Source organism: Xiphias gladius, unplaced genomic scaffold (genome assembly GCF_016859285.1).
Source record: "Xiphias gladius isolate SHS-SW01 ecotype Sanya breed wild unplaced genomic scaffold, ASM1685928v1 HiC_scaffold_1253, whole genome shotgun sequence".
Lineage (NCBI taxonomy): Eukaryota > Metazoa > Chordata > Actinopteri > Istiophoriformes > Xiphiidae > Xiphias > Xiphias gladius.
Window position 1 is genome coordinate 909 of NW_024401561.1, and position 19,410 is coordinate 20,318.

At 39.8% G+C, this 19,410-nt stretch overlaps 5 protein-coding genes across 5 annotated transcripts; all 5 read left to right on the top strand.

Annotated features, from left to right (window-relative positions):
• Window positions 1–325: 325 nt before the first annotated feature.
• Window positions 326–2,452, top strand: LOC120787192 (chemokine-like receptor 1). The gene is made up of 2 exons (XM_040122886.1): window positions 326–588; window positions 1,341–2,452. Exon 2 carries the CDS (start codon window positions 1,355–1,357, stop codon window positions 2,450–2,452), a length of 1,098 nt encoding a protein of 365 aa, XP_039978820.1. The 5' UTR covers window positions 326–588; window positions 1,341–1,354.
• Window positions 2,453–4,846: 2,394 nt separating this feature from the next.
• Window positions 4,847–6,802, top strand: LOC120787194 (chemokine-like receptor 1). The gene is made up of 2 exons (XM_040122888.1): window positions 4,847–4,939; window positions 5,691–6,802. Exon 2 carries the CDS (start codon window positions 5,705–5,707, stop codon window positions 6,800–6,802), a length of 1,098 nt encoding a protein of 365 aa, XP_039978822.1. The 5' UTR covers window positions 4,847–4,939; window positions 5,691–5,704.
• A 2,564-nt stretch (window positions 6,803–9,366) lies between these two features.
• On the top strand, window positions 9,367–10,492 carry LOC120787193 (chemokine-like receptor 1). The gene has a single exon (XM_040122887.1). It carries the CDS (start codon window positions 9,367–9,369, stop codon window positions 10,465–10,467), a length of 1,101 nt encoding a protein of 366 aa, XP_039978821.1. The 3' UTR covers window positions 10,468–10,492.
• A 3,139-nt stretch (window positions 10,493–13,631) lies between these two features.
• LOC120787189 (chemokine-like receptor 1) lies at window positions 13,632–14,669 on the top strand. Its single transcript, XM_040122884.1, is given in 3 exon segments — window positions 13,632–13,743; window positions 13,746–13,797; window positions 13,799–14,669. Coding segments are annotated over 3 exon segments (1,035 nt in total).
• Window positions 14,670–17,081: 2,412 nt separating this feature from the next.
• LOC120787190 (chemokine-like receptor 1) lies at window positions 17,082–19,030 on the top strand. Its single transcript, XM_040122885.1, has 2 exons — window positions 17,082–17,131; window positions 17,919–19,030. The coding sequence occupies exon 2, from the start codon at window positions 17,933–17,935 to the stop codon at window positions 19,028–19,030; it is 1,098 nt and encodes a 365-aa protein (XP_039978819.1). The 5' UTR covers window positions 17,082–17,131; window positions 17,919–17,932.
• The last annotated feature ends 380 nt before the right edge of the window (window positions 19,031–19,410 follow it).

Sequence of the window (19,410 nt, forward strand, 5' to 3'; positions counted from 1 at the left end):
CATCCACATAGGAAACTGCTCTACTATATTCTAACCTCAGATACTTTGTGCTTGCAGGGTTGGACCTACAGATGCTGCATAGTTTATACACATCTAGCTTCAGCGCAGAGTAGGCTGCTCTTTTATCAAACTGCTCCTCAACCTTCGATTACTGACAGACGCTAGTGTGACTTTCTTGTAAGGTGGTGCAGGCTGAAGAGAGGGGGCAGTAAAAGATGGAGTAATGTCCAGATGCTGAACACAGGTGTGAACACAATGCAACAAAGAGTATGATGTATTTGAAGTATAATATAATAGTGAAATGTGTCAACATATGCATGATGCAGCTCATCTATCAATGAAGACACAAACAAACATTTTTTATCGACAGTGCCCAAAGAGTTCAAGTGCACGTGGATACAAGAGATTTATTAGACTTCAGGGTGGAAAGGAGTTATTTTTTTCTGTGCGTGCTGCTTGTGGCTCCGCCTCAGCTTGGGCAGTGAAATATTTCTACCCACAGAGCAGTTTATATTAACCTGTCAGCATTTGATCAGGGAAACTTCTGCTGCAGATTCGTCCTCGACCAACTGGAGAGCTTTGAGAAAGGTACGTTACCTTTGCTAGTTCATGCAAGATTAATCCAGCAAGGTTGGTAAAAGGAAATATGTGGACAAAATCATCAGATTTTGGCTGCAGAGACCTAGACCAACATCTTACATTGGATTTTAATTGTAATGCAATTGATTTAAAGTCATTAAATAAGCTATACTTCTTTATTTCAGAGAACTGGCTGTTTCTCTGGGTCAATAACGATCTTTAAAAAGAATTTGCAGTAAAGGTACTGTCAGTATAATGATTTTGCTAAAACCTTTCATCATCAAACTTTTTTGCCATTTAATGCGTGTGTCTAACTGTTGGGAAATAGTGTCATTACTCAGCAACACCCGGTTAGCAGCATGATACAATATTATAATAACAGGAAAATAAATCAGAAAGAAAACTGACAGTAAACAGGGTTCAGGGTCAGGGAAAGCAGACAGAGCAGGCAGAGAACGTTCATTAAGAATGGTCTAAAAGTTACAGAGGAGCATAAGTACTTTGATTTTTCGGTGTATTTCAGTTCTAGTTCGTGGCTCCTGGAGCATCAACCATTCACTGGAGTGGGTTAAATATGGGTTGAAGTGCCGGAGCAGCAAATATGAGATATAAGATGGCTATTAACCAACATGGGCTTTGTAGATAAATAAGACCCCTTTGGTTATTACGTCTCTCAGAGAGGGAGGGCTGGCTGACATGTATATGGGTTAACTAGAAAATGGAAAAAAGTTTCATATTGATTAATGTTATTGCCATTTCAGGTCTCAAGACAACGATGGAAATGACCACTACCCCTTTCTATCACAACGATACAAGAAATGTATCAGGAATAAATGACTGTGACGCATATGCTGAGCTGAAAAAGTCTCTCCACATCATGTCTCTCATTGTTTACTGCCTGGCCTTCGTTCTCGGTGTGTTCGGCAATGGAGTGGTTATCTGGGTGACCGGGTTGAAGATGAAGAAAACAGTTAACACAGTTTGGTTCCTCAACCTTGCTGTGGCCGACTTCCTCTTCACAGCATTCCTGCCCCTGGGTGTGACCTACCTGGCTTTGGATTTCCACTGGCCTTTCGGCAACTTCATGTGCAAACTGAACAGCACTATAAGTCGTCTAAACATGTTTGCCAGTGTCTACATCCTGGTGGTGATCAGTGTGGACAGATGTGTGTCTGTGCTGTGGCCCGTCTGGGCCCGGAACCACCGAAGTGTACGCAAGGCATCCTGTGTGAGTCTGGGTGTTTGGGTACTGGCTCTGATTCTCAGCACTCCATACTTCGTCTTCAGGGACACTACACCATCATATAAAGACCCAATCTTCTGCTTCACAAACTATGCTCTTTCAGATGATCGTAAGACACCTTCTGTGATTCAGCTGCGAATGTTTCGTCAACAGGTCATGACCATCACCCGCTTCTTCCTGGCATTTGTTATCCCCTTCACCGTCATTGTGTCCTCCTATGCTTTGATAATCCATCGTCTCATAAGGAACCGCACCCTGGCCAGCCAGTCAAGTCGCCCCTTTAAGATCATTGCTGCCGTTATCACCACATTTTTCCTGTGCTGGGCTCCCTTTCACATCATTGATCTAATTGAGATGGTAAAGCACACGGCAAATCATTCAAGTGGAACATTGTGCCATGTCATTGTTATCGGTGTCCCTATTACCACCAGCCTGGCCTTTCTCAACAGTTGCCTGAACCCGCTGCTGTATGTGTTCATGGGCCAAGATTTCAAGGATAAAGTCCGCAAATCCATCCTGAATGTATTGGAAACAGCCTTCCAGGAAGAGGAGACACGCTCTCACACTGCCACAAACTCAGTGGACACCAGTCAGATCAATGACAAATCAACTCTTAATACTGAAGTATAGACTGTCTATGTCATGAAGAACCAAAAACTGGGACTGTACACAGAAAATCATTTTGAGTTTATTATTAAATTATATTATATCTCTGTCGTCACCATAACAGAGCTCAAAGGGTCAATGCCATCTCCTAGGAAAAATAATCCAGCAGTAATTTCAAAATACGTATTACATAACTTATGGTTGAATTTGTGTAACTCAAGCGCAAAATTGTTTTTTTTCTTCTCTCACAGCAGATTTTGATGACCATGTCCTTGCCTGTATGTGACAACAGAGATAACACAGTAACGATACGAGTATAATTAGTTATAGGTCATAATTTTAGAATACCATGATAATTGACAGGCTGGAACATCACCTACAAAACACAGTGACACTTTCACAATAAACACAAAAACATGCCTTTCTTGCTGTACAATATAATAGGCTGTATGGAGCAGATTTTACTGAATATAGAATATACAAGGCATTATTTCTAAACCACTGCAAAAAATGGGCTTTTAACACATGAAATGGGGGGTTGATCTGCACCATTTTCAGATGTAGGTCTGTGTTGTAATTTTGCTCTTTTCGCTTATATAGTCATTTCACCACGTAAATCGCTGTAAAATGTCTATTTCTTATAATGCACAGAGCACCTGGATACCGTCAGTCTACCTTGTTGCTTTCCATTTGGCAGGACCATACAAAGTGTTTCACCTGAACTTTGACTGCTGGTTGGATAAACATTTATACATGATGGTTACTGTGATCTTACAGTTTAATGTTTGTAATGTAGCAGCTCCACTTCTTACCTGGCTTAAGGTCTACATTATACCTCAACCGTCAGATAACAGAGCTTCACAGAAAACTGGAATGGCACACTTATTCTGTGTTCTGTATGATGTTGGTTTATATGGCATATTGTAATATAACACAAACTTCCCTTCACATTCTTAATTCTGATGTAAAATTAGTAGGATGATGATGGTGATGACTTGATGTCATTTTTGCTGTCACCATTATTTCAATTGTTAAAATATAATTCAGACTTTATTGTTTTTCCACTCATTATGTTCGTCTCATAATCACCGTATAACTTCATAACACACTGTGCCTGTAATCTCCCTCTCTGGTATCAGGCACATACCCAACTCATCTGTTGTAACACCTGATAATAACATATCATAACTAACAACCGGTAAATGACAGAAATCAATCAGTAGCTTTTATGTTGTGTCCAATCATTCTGATGAGCTCAAGTGGGTAACATTGATGATGAATTTGTTCATTTTATTAGTGAAATAGTTTGGACCTTTAGCTTGTTTGGATCTGTCCTGATCCTTTCATTATCTAATTTTATTGGCATTTGGAAAGTATTTTGCAGTCCTCCAATATTATGAATTTTTTTGTTGCTCTTTCATATAATGTTAAAGCAAAGAAATTTGTGGAACAGTAATCTTCTGCTGAAAGTAAAGAGAGCAGTCAACCAGAACTGTGAGTGAATTGTGGGAAGGTTTCAGTCAAGGACAAACTGTAGAAGTGAGTGTAGTTAGTTAATACCTCCAGTGAAATCAAAAAGGTCCGCCTTTAAAAGTAAGCTCTGTAATTAAATAGGGCTGTGCTAATAGATGAGGACTCACTTGGTTAAAATCTTATGTCTCTGCTCTTCTTCCAAAGGGTCACAAAACAAAATACAAAGCTAAACAGTAGCAATACAGGGACATTATAGTGTGTAGTGTATGTTTTACTCTTGTAGTATCATCTACTGTTTGTCTGAACGTTTTGTGGTTCCTCAAACTTTTTTCATAAGTTTTCAGTAACACCTAATTTCAAAACCAGATATATTTCAAATTTTCTAGGGAAATCTGATTAAGAGTGCAAAACAGGATGCTGACAACATCCACATAGGAAACTGCTCTACTACAAATATATCATTTCATAAAAAGCTATATTCTGACCTCAGATATTTTGTGCTTGCAGGGTTGGACCTACAGATGCTGCATAGTTTATACACATCTAGCTTCAGCGCAGAGTAGGCTGCTCTTTTATCAAACTGCTCCTCAACCTTCGATTACTGACAGACGCTAGTGTGACTTTCTTGTAAGGTGGTGCAGGCTGAAGAGAGGGGGCAGTAAAAGATGGAGTAATGTCCAGATGCTGAACACAGGTGTGAACACAATGCAACAAAGAGTATGATGTATTTGAAGTATAACATAATAGTGAAATGTGTCAACATATGCATGATGCAGCTCATCTATCAATGAAGACACAAACAAACATTTTTTATCGACAGTGCCCAAAGAGTTCAAGTGCACGTGGATACAAGAGATTTATTAGACTTCAGGGTGGAAAGGAGTTATTTTTTTCTGTGCGTGCTGCTTGTGGCTCCGCCTCAGCTTGGGCAGTGAAATATTTCTACCCACAGAGCAGTTTATATTAACCTGTCAGCATTTGATCAGGGAAACTTCTGCTGCAGATTCATCCTCGACCAACTGGAGAGCTTTGAGAGAGGTACGTTACCTTTGCTAGTTCATGCAAGATTAATCCAGCAAGGTTGGTAAAAGGAAATATGTGGACAAAATCATCAGATTTTGGCTGCAGAGACCTAGACCAAAATCTTACATTGGATTTTAATTGTAATGCAATTGATTTAAAGTCGTTAAATAAGCTATACTTCTTTATTTCAGAGAACTGGCTGTTTCTCTGGGTCAATAACGATCTTTAAAAAGAATTTGCAGTAAAGGTACTGTCAGTATAATAATTTTGCTAAAACCTTTCATCATCAAATTGTTTTGCCATTTAATGCGTGTGTCTAACTGTTGGGAAATAGTGTCATTACTCAGCAACACCCGGTTAGCAGCATGATACAATATTATAATAACAGGAAAATAAATCAGACAGAAAACTGACAGTAAACAGGGTTCAGGGTCAGGGAAAGCAGACAGAGCAGGCAGAGAACGTTCATTAAGAATGGTCTAAAAGTTACAGAGGAGCATAAGTACTTTGATTTTTCGGTGTATTTCAGTTCTAGTTCGTGGCTCCTGGAGCATCAACCATTCACTGGAGTGGGTTAAATATGGGTTGAAGTGCCGGAGCAGCAAATATGAGATATAAGATGGCTATTAACCAACAATGAGCTTTGTAGATAAATAAGACCCTTTGATTATTACGTCTCTCAGAGAGGAGGGCTGGCTGACATGTATATGGGTTAACTAGAAAATGGAAAAAAGTTTCATATTGATTAATGTTATTGCCATTTCAGGTCTCAAGACAACGATGGAAATGACCACTACCCCTTTCTATCACAACGATACAAGAAATGTATCAGGAATAAATGACTGTGACGCATATGCTGAGCTGAGACAGTCTCTCCACATCATGTCTCTCATTGTTTACTGCCTGGCCTTCGTTCTCGGTGTGTTCGGCAATGGAGTGGTTATCTGGGTGACCGGGTTCAAGATGAAGAAAACAGTTAACACAGTTTGGTTCCTCAACCTTGCTGTGGCCGACTTCCTCTTCACAGCATTCCTGCCCCTGGGTGTGACCTACCTGGCTTTGGATTTCCACTGGCCTTTCGGCAACTTCATGTGCAAACTGTACGGCACCGTAATCTCCCTGAACATGTTTGCCAGTGTCTACATCCTGGTGGTGATCAGTGTGGACAGATGTGTGTCTGTGGTGTGGCCCGTCTGGGCCCGGAACCACCGAAGTGTACGCAAGGCATCCTGTGTGAGTCTGGGTGTTTGGGTACTGGCTCTGATTCTCAGCGATATAAACTACGTCTTCAGGGACACTACACCATCACATAAAGACCACATCTTCTGCTTCACCAACTATGGACTTTCAGATGATTTTGTAACACCTTCTGTGAATCAGCTGCGACAGTTTCGTCAACAGGTCATGACCATCACCCGCTTCTTCCTGGCATTTGTTATCCCCTTCACTGTCATTGTGTCCTCCTATGCTGTGATAATCCATCGTCTCATAAGGAACCGCACCCTGGCCAGCCAGTCAAGTCGCCCCTTTAAGATCATTGCTGCCGTTATCACCACATTTTTCCTGTGCTGGGCTCCCTCTCACATCATTGTTCTAATTGAGTTTGTTCATTTCACTGGTCTTAATCAAAGTGGAACATTGTGCCATGTCATTGTTATCGGTGTCCCTATTACCTCCACTCTGGCCTTTCTCAACAGTTGCCTGAACCCGCTGCTGTATGTGTTCATGGGCCAAGATTTCAAGGATAAAGTCCGCAAATCCATCCTGAATGTATTGGAAACAGCCTTCCAGGAAGAGGAGACACGCTCTCACACTGCCACAAACTCAGTGGACACCAGTCAGATCAATGACAAGTCAGCTCTTAATACTGAAGTATAGACTGTCTATGTCATGAAGAACCAAAAACTGGGACTGTACACAGAAAGTCATTTTGAGTTTATTATTAGATTATATTATAGCTCTGTTGTCACCATAACAGAGCTCAAAGGGTCAATGCCATCTCCTAGGAAAAATAATCCAGCGGTAATTTCAAAATACGTATTACATAATTTATGGTTGAATTTGTGTAACTCAAGCGCAAAATTTTTTTTTTTCATCTCTCACAGCAGAGTTTGATGACCATGTCCTTGCCTGTATGTGACAACAGAGATAACACAGTAACGATACGAGTATAATTAGTTATAGGTCATAATTTTAGAATAACATGATAATAGACAAGCTGGAACATATCGTGATATGTAGCATGCACCTGTCTATAAAAGCTTTATTATAATGTGTGGTTGACTCAGGTGCACCTCAGACCAAAGACAGAGAACATCAAAGGGAAAGAAAGGCGAGAGCACAGTGATTTTTAGTCTTTAATGGTGCAAACAGTATAGTTTTACAGAATGTACTAAATAGTGCCTGTTTGCACCATTAAAGTGTCATTAATAGTGCAAACAGTGCTATTTATTGGAAATCAATCAGTGTGGTCCGGTCTTTACTACCTTCTTAGTATATTAAAGTCAGGAAGTGGGTTCCTCATCAGTCAATTATGATTAAGTACTTACATTTTTGATAGGCTTTTTGTGTAAAAGTCATCAATTATCTCTAGCTTTTACATCATGTCCTTGTTCTAATGAGCTCAATTGAGTAAGATTTATGATACATTTGTTTTTTTCATTGTTATTAGTTATTATTCTTATCGTTATTAGTGAAACACTTTGGACATACTGGTATTTATGTTACCTTGACTTGTTGGCCTGAATGTAAGATAAAACCCCATATTTTCAAATTAATTTATGTATCTCATATGTATTTCTTTAATATTCAATGTACATTTTTACACCCTTTATTCATGGAGAAATAAATTACATAAAAACGCTTATAGCCTTGTCTAAATTGTACTTGTAAAAGCTGTGGTGACCCCTCATGGTATGAAAAGTATTTCAAGATAATAACCCTTCTCCAGCACACTAAAGGTAGTTGCACCTCATATGTGTTTCTAAATTTTAGAAGAAATCTGATTAAGACTGTGATATAAGATCTTAACAGGAAGGAACATATAGATAACCTAGATCTCGGATATTACCCTGAAAATTATGCAGCAGGATCCTCGGTGGACATGAGATGTCACAGCTTGAGGTTGGGGCATGGTTAAAATCTGTATGCTTTTCTCACTGATAGCAGCGACACATGACCCTGATTACACTGATAAACTTGAAAAGGTATTTATGTAGGCTATCACTTATCTGAAAAGAAGGATGCTCCACCTAATGGTCGGACGTGGAAATACAAATAAGCACAAATAAACAGCACATAGAAGTGGCAATGGATCATTCGCTTCTTTTTTGGTTGTTCTTCTTTTGGGGGGAACTTGGACACATGATCTCAGTATTGCTTAAAACCTTGCTATGGCCCTGACTGAACGTCTGTTTTATATAGGACAGTCCCATATACCCGTATACCCTCCATGTTATACGAGGGGAGTGCGCCCTGCCTGTTATACTTTCAATGATTTATTCAGCAATGAAATTTGAAACATCAAGGCATGATGTTACAGAGCCTTGGCATGTGTATTAGCAACCAAACAGAAAAGTTTAGGAATTAAACTACAGCACAAAAGCAAATCTAGTTAAATTAAAAACGATAATATTTCAAAATAATGATAATTTTAAAAAGAGAAAAGAGGACTCCAGTTTTAATTTGCGTGATTAGGAGTTGTTCTCGAAAATTTAAATGTATACGCCTCACAAACTTGCAGTACAAGTGGAATTTGTTGTAAGAAGCATTAAAAGTGTTATGTGTGTGTGTGTATGCATCTGTCTGTGTGTGTGCATGTGTGAATACACGCGTGCGTGTTTTTTTTGTGTGTATGTATGCTTGGTACATGTGGTCCTTCCTCAATGTGCCAGTGACTTGACATAGTTCAGAAGTCTTCAGGGCACACAGCTCCCATTAATTTGTAAGAGTTGGACCAGAGTTACTTCTGCTGCACACACATCCTGATCCGACTGACGAACTCTGAGAAAGGCAGTGCTCTAATATGTTATCCTGTGATTTTGCCTGAATTTGAGATTCATCTGAAGGGGTTGGATTGAAAAAAACAAGACAATAAGGGCATCTGATGTTGGTTAAAGCTACCCAGAAAAACCCCTTCCCTGGAGTTTAATAACAAAGGCATTCGGTAAAATTATAAGATAAAGGTCAGCTGCTATATTTCAGATAGTTTGTTGCTTTTCTAAGTGGACAAGGTTTTTTATAAAGAGGCCGAGTTTAGCTACTTTCCATCAGATAATTTAAATCCATATATCTACAAATCTTGATATTCTCTTCCTGTGCGTGCAATGAATTTCATTTTTCATTTTAAGGATGTTTGCTGTTTGCATGTGTATGCTCTAGGAAAAATAGAAAAAAAATAAGATTTATTTTTCATGTTGCAATCGCAGGCTGGTCTCGACACAATGAAGCAGAAAAATAATACAACAGACTTATATGGTGGAAATGGCTCGTTGTATGACGACAAGGACTATGATGACCATAATGAGCTGAGACAGTCTCTCCACATCATGTCTCTCATTGTTTACTGCCTGGCCTTCGTTCTCGGTGTGTTCGGGAATGGAGTGGTTATCTGGGTGACCGGGTTCAAGATGAAGAAAACAGTTAACACAGTTTGGTTCCTCAACCTTGCTGTGGCCGACTTCCTCTTCACAGCATTCCTGCCCCTGGGTGTGACCTACCTGGCTTTGGATTTCCACTGGCCTTTCGGCAACTTCATGTGCAAACTGTACGGCACCGTAATCTCCCTGAACATGTTTGCCAGTGTCTACATCCTGGTGGTGATCAGTGTGGACAGATGTGTGTCTGTGGTGTGGCCCGTCTGGGCCCGGAACCACCGAAGTGTACGCAAGGCATCCTGTGTGAGTCTGGGTGTTTGGGTACTGGCTCTGATTCTCAGCGATATAAACTACGTCTTCAGGGACACTACACCATCACATAAAGACCACATCTTCTGCTTCACCAACTATGGACTTTCAGATGATTTTGTAACACCTTCTGTGAATCAGCTGCGACAGTTTCGTCACCAGGTCATGACCATCACCCGCTTCTTCCTGGCATTTGTTGTCCCCTTCACCGTCATTGTGTCCTCCTATGCTGTGATAATCCATCGTCTCAGAAGGAACCGCACCCTGGCCAGCCAGTCAAGTCGCCCCTTTAAGATCATTGCTGCCGTTATCACCACATTTTTCCTGTGCTGGGCTCCCTTTCACATCATTGATCTAATTGAGTTGGTTCATTTCACTGGTCTTAATCAAAGTGGAACATTGTGCCATGTCATTGTTATCGGTGTCCCTATTACCTCCACTCTGGCCTTTCTCAACAGTTGCCTGAACCTGCTGCTGTATGTGTTCATGGGCCAAGATTTCAAGGATAAAGTCCGCAAATCCATCCTGAATGTATTGGAAACAGCCTTCCAGGAAGAGGAGACACGCTCTCACACTGTCACAAACTCAGTGGACACCAGTCAGATCAATGACAAATCAACTCTTAATACTGAAGTATAGACTGTCTATGTCATGAAGAACCAAAAACTGGGACTGTACACAGAAAATCATTTTGAGTTTATTATTAAATTATATTATATCTCTGTCGTCACCATAACAGAGCTCAAAGGGTCAATGCCATCTCCTAGGAAAAATAATCCAGCAGTAATTTCAAAATACGTATTACATAACTTATGGTTGAATTTGTGTAACTCAAGCGCAAAATTGTTTTTTTTCTTCTCTCACAGCAGATTTTGATGACCATGTCCTTGCCTGTATGTGACAACAGAGATAACACAGTAACGATACGAGTATAATTAGTTATAGGTCATAATTTTAGAATACCATGATAATTGACAGGCTGGAACATCACCTACAAAACACAGTGACACTTTCACAATAAACACAAAAACATGCCTTTCTTGCTGTACAATATAATAGGCTGTATGGAGCAGATTTTACTGAATATAGAATATACAAGGCATTATTTCTAAACCACTGCAAAAAATGGGCTTTTAACACATGAAATGGGGGTTGATCTGCACCATTTTCAGATGTAGGTCTGTGTTGTAATTTTGCTCTTTTCGCTTATATAGTCATTTCACCACGTAAATCGCTGTAAAATGTCTATTTCTTATAATGCACAGAGCACCTGGATACCGTCAGTCTACCTTGTTGCTTTCCATTTGGCAGGACCATACAAAGTGTTTCACCTGAACTTTGACTGCTGGTTGGATAAACATTTATACATGATGGTTACTGTGATCTTACAGTTTAATGTTTGTAATGTAGCAGCTCCACTTCTTACCTGGCTTAAGGTCTACATTATACCTCAACCGTCAGATAACAGAGCTTCACAGAAAACTGGAATGGCACACTTATTCTGTGTTCTGTATGATGTTGGTTTATATGGCATATTGTAATATAACACAAACTTCCCTTCACATTCTTAATTCTGATGTAAAATTAGTAGGATGATGATGGTGATGACTTGATGTCATTTTGCTGTCACCATTATTTCAATTGTTAAAATATAATTCAGACTTTATTGTTTTTCCACTCATTATGTTCGTCTCATAATCACCGTATAACTTCATAACACACTGTGCCTGTAATCTCCTCTCTGGTATCAGGCACATACCCAACTCATCTGTTGTAACACCTGATAATAGCATATCATAACTAACAACCGTAAATGACAGAAATCAATCAGTAGCTTTTATGTTGTGTCCAATCATTCTGATGAGCTCAAGTGGGTAACATTGATGATGAATTTGTTCATTTTATTAGTGAAATAGTTTGGACCTTTAGCTTGTTTGGATCTGTCCTGATCCTTTCATTATCTAATTTTATTGGCATTTGGAAAGTATTTTGCAGTCCTCCAATATTATGAATTTTTTGTTGCTCTTTCATATAATGTTAAAGCAAAGAAATTTGTGGAACAGTGCTCTGCTGCTGAAAGTAAAGAGAGCAGTCAACCAGAACTGTGAGTGAATTGTGGGAAGGTTTCAGTCAAGGACAAACTGTAGAAGTGAGTGTAGTTAGTTAATACCTCCAGTGAAATCAAAAAGGTCCGCCTTTAAAATTAAGCTCTGTAATTAAATAGGGCTGTGCCAATAGATGAGGACTCACTTGGTTAAAATCTTATGTATCTGCTCTTCTTCCAAAGGGTCACAAAACAAAATACAAAGCTAAACAGTAGCAATACAGGGACATTATAGTGTGTAGTGTATGTTTTACTTTTGTAGTATCATCTACTGTTTGTCTGAACGTTTTGTGGTTCCTCAAACTTTTTTCATAAGTTTTCAGTAAAACCTAATTGCAAATCAGATATATTTCAAATTTTCTAGGGAAATCTGATTAAGAGTGCAAAACAGGATGCTGACAACATCCACATAGGAAACTGCTCTACTATATTCTGACCTCAGATATTTTGTGCTTGCAGGGTTGGACCTACAGATGCTGCATAGTTTATACACATCTAGCTTCAGCGCAGAGTAGGCTGCTCTTTTATCAAACTGCTCCTCAACCTTCGATTACTGACAGACGCTAGTGTGACTTTCTTGTAAGGTGGTGCAGGCTGAAGAGAGGGGGCAGTAAAAGATGGAGTAATGTCCAGATGCTGAACACAGGTGTGAACACAATGCAACAAAGAGTATGATGTATTTGAAGTATAATATAATAGTGAAATGTGTCAACATATGCATGATGCAGCTCATCTATCAATGAAGACACAAACAAACATTTTTTATCGACAGTGCCCAAAGAGTTCAAGTGCACGTGGATACAAGAGATTATTAGACTTCAGGGTGGAAAGGAGTTATTTTTTTCTGTGCGTGCTGCTTGTGGCTCCGCCTCAGCTTGGGCAGTGAAATATTTCTACCCACAGAGCAGTTTATATTAACCTGTCAGCATTTGATCAGGGAAACTTCTGCTGCAGATTCGTCCTCGACCAACTGGAGAGCTTTGAGAAGGTGCGTTACCTTTGCTAGTTCATGCAAGATTAATCCAGCAAGGTTGGTAAAAGGAAATATGTGGACAAAATCATCAGATTTTGGCTGCAGAGACCTAGACCAACATCTTACATTGGATTTTAATTGTAATGCAATTGATTTAAAGTCATTAAATAAGCTATACTTCTTTATTTCAGAGAACTGGCTGTTTCTCTGGGTCAATAACGATCTTTAAAAAGAATTTGCAGTAAAGGTACTGTCAGTATAATGATTTTGCTAAAACCTTTCATCATCAAACTTTTTTGCCATTTAATGCGTGTCTGTTGGGAAATAGTAAAACTGACAGTAAACAGGGTTCAGGGTCAGTGAAAGCAGACAGAGCAGGCAGAGAACGGAATGGTCTAAAAGGAGCATAAGTATGTATTTCAGTTCTAGTTCGTGGCTCCTGGAGCATCAACCATTCACTGGAGTGGGTTAAATATGGGTTGAAGTGCCGAGCAAAATATGAGATATAAGATGGCTATTAACCAACAAGGGCTTTGTAGATAAATAAGACCCTTTGATTATTACGTCTCTCAGAGAGGAGGGCTGGCTGACATGTATATGGGTTAACTAGAAAATGGAAAAAGTTTCATATTGATTAATGTTATTGCCATTTCAGGTCTCAAGACAACGATGGAAATGACCACTACCCTTTCTATCACAACGATACAAGAAATGTATCAGGAATAAATGACTGATGACGCATATGCTGAGCTGAAAAAGTCTCTCCACATCATGTCTCTCATTGTTTACTGCCTGGCCTTCGTTCTCGGTGTGTTCGGCAATGGAGTGGTTATCTGGGTGACGGGTTGAAGATGAAGAAAACAGTTAACACAGTTTGGTTCCTCAACCTTGCTGGCCGACTTCCTCTTCACAGCATTCCTGCCCCTGGGTGTGACCTACCTGGCTTTGGATTTCCACTGGCCTTTCGGCAACTTCATGTGCAAACTGAACAGCACTATAAGTCGTCTAAACATGTTTGCCAGTGTCTACATCCTGGTGGTGATCAGTGTGGACAGATGTGTGTCTGTGGTGTGGCCCGTCTGGGCCCAGAACCACCGAAGTGTACGCAAGGCATCCTGTGTGAGTCTGGGTGTTTGGGTACTGGCTCTGATTCTCAGCACTCCATACTTCGTCTTCAGGGACACTACACCATCATATAAAGGCCCAATCTTCTGCTTCACAAACTATGCTCTTTCAGATGATCGTAAGACACCTTCTGTGATTCAGCTGCGAATGTTTCGTCAACAGGTCATGACCATCACCCGCTTCTTCCTGGCATTTGTTATCCCCTTCACCGTCATTGTGTCCTCCTATGCTTTGATAATCCATCGTCTCATAAGGAACCGCACCCTGGCCAGCCAGTCAAGTCGCCCCTTTAAGATCATTGCTGCCGTTATCACCACATTTTTCCTGTGCTGGGCTCCCTTTCACATCATTGATCTAATTGAGATGGTAAAGCACACGGCAAATCATTCAAGTGGAACATTGTGCCATGTCATTGTTATCGGTGTCCCTATTACCACCAGCCTGGCCTTTCTCAACAGTTGCCTGAACCCGCTGCTGTATGTGTTCATGGGCCAAGATTTCAAGGATAAAGTCCGCAAATCCATCCTGAATGTATTGGAAACAGCCTTCCAGGAAGAGGAGACACGCTCTCACACTGCCACAAACTCAGTGGACACCAGTCAGATCAATGACAAATCAACTCTTAATACTGAAGTATAGACTGTCTATGTCATGAAGAACCAAAAACTGGGACTGTACACAGAAAATCATTTTGAGTTTATTATTAAATTATATTATATCTCTGTCGTCACCATAACAGAGCTCAAAGGGTCAATGCCATCTCCTAGGAAAAATAATCCAGCAGTAATTTCAAAATACGTATTACATAACTTATGGTTGAATTTGTGTAACTCAAGCGCAAAAAATTTTTTTTTCTTCTCTCACAGCAGATTTTGATGACCATGTCCTTGCCTGTATGTGACAACAGAGATAACACAGTAACGATACGAGTATAATTAGTTATAGGTCATAATTTTAGAATACCATGATAATTGACAGGCTGGAACATCACCTACAAAACACAGTGACACTTTCACAATAAACACAAAAACATGCCTTTCTTGCTGTACAATATAATAGGCTGTATGGAGCAGATTTTACTGAATATAGAATATACAAGGCATTATTTCTAAACCACTGCAAAAAATGGGCTTTTAACACATGAAATGGGGGGTTGATCTGCACCATTTTCAGATGTAGGTCTGTGTTGTAATTTTGCTCTTTTCGCTTATATAGTCATTTCACCACGTAAATCGCTGTAAAATGTCTATTTCTTATAATGCACAGAGCACCTGGATACCGTCAGTCTACCTTGTTGCTTTCCATTTGGCAGGACCATACAAAGTGTTTCACCTGAACTTTGACTGCTGGTTGGATAAACATTTATACATGATGGTTACTGTGATCTTACAGTTTAATGTTTGTAATGTAGCAGCTCCACTTCTTACCTGGCTTAAGGTCTACATTATACCTCAACCGTCAGATAACAGAGCTTCACAGAAAACTGGAATGGCACACTTATTCTGTGTTCTGTATGATGTTGGTTTATATGGCATATTGTAATATAACACAAACTTCCCTTCACATTCTTAATTCTGATGTAAAATTAGTAGGATGATGATGGTGATGACTTGATGTCATTTTTGCTGTCACCATTATTTCAATTGTTAAAATATAATTCAGACTTTATTGTTTTCCACTCATTATGTTCATCTCATAATCACCGTATAACTTCATAACACACTGTGCCTGTAATCTCCTCTCTGGTATCAGGCACATACCCAACTCATCTGTTGTAACACCTGATAATAGCATATCATAACAACAAATGAGAAATCAATCAGTAGCTTTTATGTTGTGTCCAATCATTCTGATGAGCTCAAGTGGGTAACATTGATGATGAATTTGTTCATTTTATTAGTGAAATAGTTTGGACCTTTAGCTTGTTTGGATCTGTCCTGATCCTTTCATTATCTAATTTTATTGGCATTTGGAAGTATTTTGCAGTCCTCCAATATTATGAATTTTTGTTATAATGTTAAAGCAAAGAAATTTGTGGAACAGTGCTCTGCTGCTGAAAGTAAAGAGAGCAGTCAACCAGAACTGTGAGTGAATTGTGGGAAGGTTTCAGTCAAGGACAAACTGTAGAAGTGAGTGTAGTTAGTTAATACCTCCAGTGAAATCAAAAAGGTCCGCCTTTAAAAGTAAGCTCTGTAATTAAATAGGGCTGTGCTAATAGATGAGGACTCACTTGGTTAAAATCTTATGTCTCTGCTCTTCTTCCAAAGGGTCACAAGACAAAATACAAAGCTAAACAGTAGCAATACAGGGACATTATAGTGTGTAGTGTATGTTTTACTCTTGTAGTATCATCTACTGTTTGTCTGAACGTTTTGTGGTTCCTCAAACTTTTTTCATAAGTTTTCAGTAACACCTAACTTCAAAACCAGATATATTTCAAATTTTCTAGGGAAATCTGATTAAGAGTGCAAAACAGGATGCTGACAACATCCACATAGGAAACTGCTCTACTACAAATATATCATTTCATAAAAAGCTATATTCTGACCTCAGATATTTTGTGCTTGCAGGGTTGGACCTACAGATGCTGCATAGTTTATACACATCTAGCTTCAGCGCAGAGTAGGCTGCTCTTTTATCAAACTGCTCCTCAACCTTCGATTACTGACAGACGCTAGTGTGACTTTCTTGTAAGGTGGTGCAGGCTGAAGAGAGGGGGCAGTAAAAGATGGAGTAATGTCCAGATGCTGAACACAGGTGTGAACACAATGCAACAAAGAGTATGATGTATTTGAAGTATAACATAATAGTGAAATGTGTCAACATATGCATGATGCAGCTCATCTATCAATGAAGACACAAACAAACATTTTTTATTGACAGTGCCCAAAGAGTTCAAGTGCACGTGGATACAAGAGATATATTAGACTTCAGGGTGGAAAGGAGTTATTTTTTTCTGTGCGTGCTGCTTGTGGCTCCGCCTCAGCTTGGGCAGTGAAATATTTCTACCCACAGAGCAGTTTATATTAACCTGTCAGCGTTTGATCAGGGAAACTTCTGCTGCAGATTCGTCCTCGACCAACTGGAGAGCTTTGAGAAAGGTACGTTACCTTTGCTAGTTCATGCAAGATTAATCCAGCAAGGTTGGTAAAAGGAAATATGTGGACAAAATCATCAGATTTTGGCTGCAGGGACCTAGACCAACATCTTACATTGGATTTTAATTGTAATGCAATTGATTTAAAGTCGTTAAATAAGCTATACTTCTTTATTTCAGAGAACTGGCTGTTTCTCTGGGTCAATAACGATCTTTAAAAAGAATTTGCAGTAAAGGTACTGTCAGTATAATGATTTTGCTAAAACCTTTCATCATCAAACTTTTTTGCCATTTAATGCGTGTGTCTAACTGTTGGGAAATAGTGTCATTACTCAGCAACACCCGGTTAGCAGCATGATACAATATTATAATAACAGGAAAATAAATCAGACAGAAAACTGACAGTAAACAGGGTTCAGGGTCAGTGAAAGCAGACAGAGCAGGCAGAGAACGTTCATTAAGAATGGTCTAAAAGTTACAGAGGAGCATAAGTACTTTGATTTTTCGGTGTATTGCAGATTCTTCCATCACAACAAAGACAGTTTTTCCTCAGTTCTAGTTCGTGGCTCCTGGAGCATCAACCATTCACTGGAGTGGGTTAAATATGGGTTGAAGTGCCGGAGAAGCAAATATGAGATATAAGATGGCTATTAACCAACATGGGCTTTGTAGATAAATAAGACCCCTTTGGTTATTACGTCTCTCAGAGAGGGAGGGCTGGCTGACATGTATATGGGTTAACTAGAAAATGGAAAAAAGTTTCATATTGATTAATGTTATTGCCATTTCAGGTCTCAAGACAACGATGGAAATGACCACTACCCCTTTCTATCACAACGATACAAGAAATGTATCAGGAATAAATGACTGTGACGCATATGCTGAGCTGAAAAAGTCTCTCCACATCATGTCTCTCATTGTTTACTGCCTGGCCTTCGTTCTCGGTGTGTTCGGCAATGGAGTGGTTATCTGGGTGACCGGGTTCAAGATGAAGAAAACAGTTAACACAGTTTGGTTCCTCAACCTTGCTGTGGCCGACTTCCTCTTCACAGCATTCCTGCCCCTGGGTGTGACCTACCTGGCTTTGGATTTCCACTGGCCTTTCGGCAACTTCATGTGCAAACTGAACAGCACTATAAGTTGTCTAAACATGTTTGCCAGTGTCTACATCCTGGTGGTGATCAGTGTGGACAGATGTGTGTCTGTGGTGTGGCCCGTCTGGGCCCAGAACCACCGAAGTGTACGCAAGGCATCCTGTGTGAGTCTGGGTGTTTGGGTACTGGCTCTGATTCTCAGCACTCCATACTTCGTCTTCAGGGACACTACACCATCATATAAAGACCACATCTTCTGCTTCACCAACTATGGACTTTCAGATGATTTTGTAACACCTTCTGTCAATCAGCTGCGACAGTTTCGTCAACAGGTCATGACCATCACCCGCTTCTTCCTGGCATTTGTTATCCCCTTCACTGTCATTGTGTCCTCCTATGCTGTGATAATCCATCGTCTCAGAAGGAACCGCACCCTGGCCAGCCAGTCAAGTCGCCCCTTTAAGATCATTGCTGCCGTTATCACCACATTTTTCCTGTGCTGGGCTCCCTTTCACATCATGGTTCTAATTGAGTTGGTTCATTTCACTGGTCTTAATCAAAGTGGAACATTGTGCCATGTCATTGTTATCGGTGTCCCTATTACCACCAGCCTGGCCTTTCTCAACAGTTGCCTGAACCCGCTGCTGTATGTGTTCATGGGCCAAGATTTCAAGGATAAAGTCCGCAAATCCATCCTGAATGTATTGGAAACAGCCTTCCAGGAAGAGGAGACACGCTCTCAAAGTGACACAAAGTCAGTGGACACCAGTCAGATCAATGACAAGTCAGCTCTTAATACTGAAGTATAGACTGTCTATGTCATGAAGAACCAAAAACTGGGACTGTACACAGAAAGTCATTTTGAGTTTATTATTAGATTATATTATAGCTCTGTTGTCACCATAACAGAGCTCAAAGGGTCAATGCCATCTCCTAGGAAAAATAATCCAGCGGTAATTTCAAAATACTTATGACATAATTTATGGTTGAATTTGTGTAACTCAAGCGCAAAAATTTTTTTTTTCATCTCTCACAGCAGAGTTTGATGACCATGTCCTTGCCTGTATGTGACAACAGAGATAACACAGTAACGATACGAGTATAATTAGTTATAGGTCATAATTTTAGAATAACATGATAATAGACAAGCTGGAACATATCGTGATATGTAGCATGCACCTGTCTATAA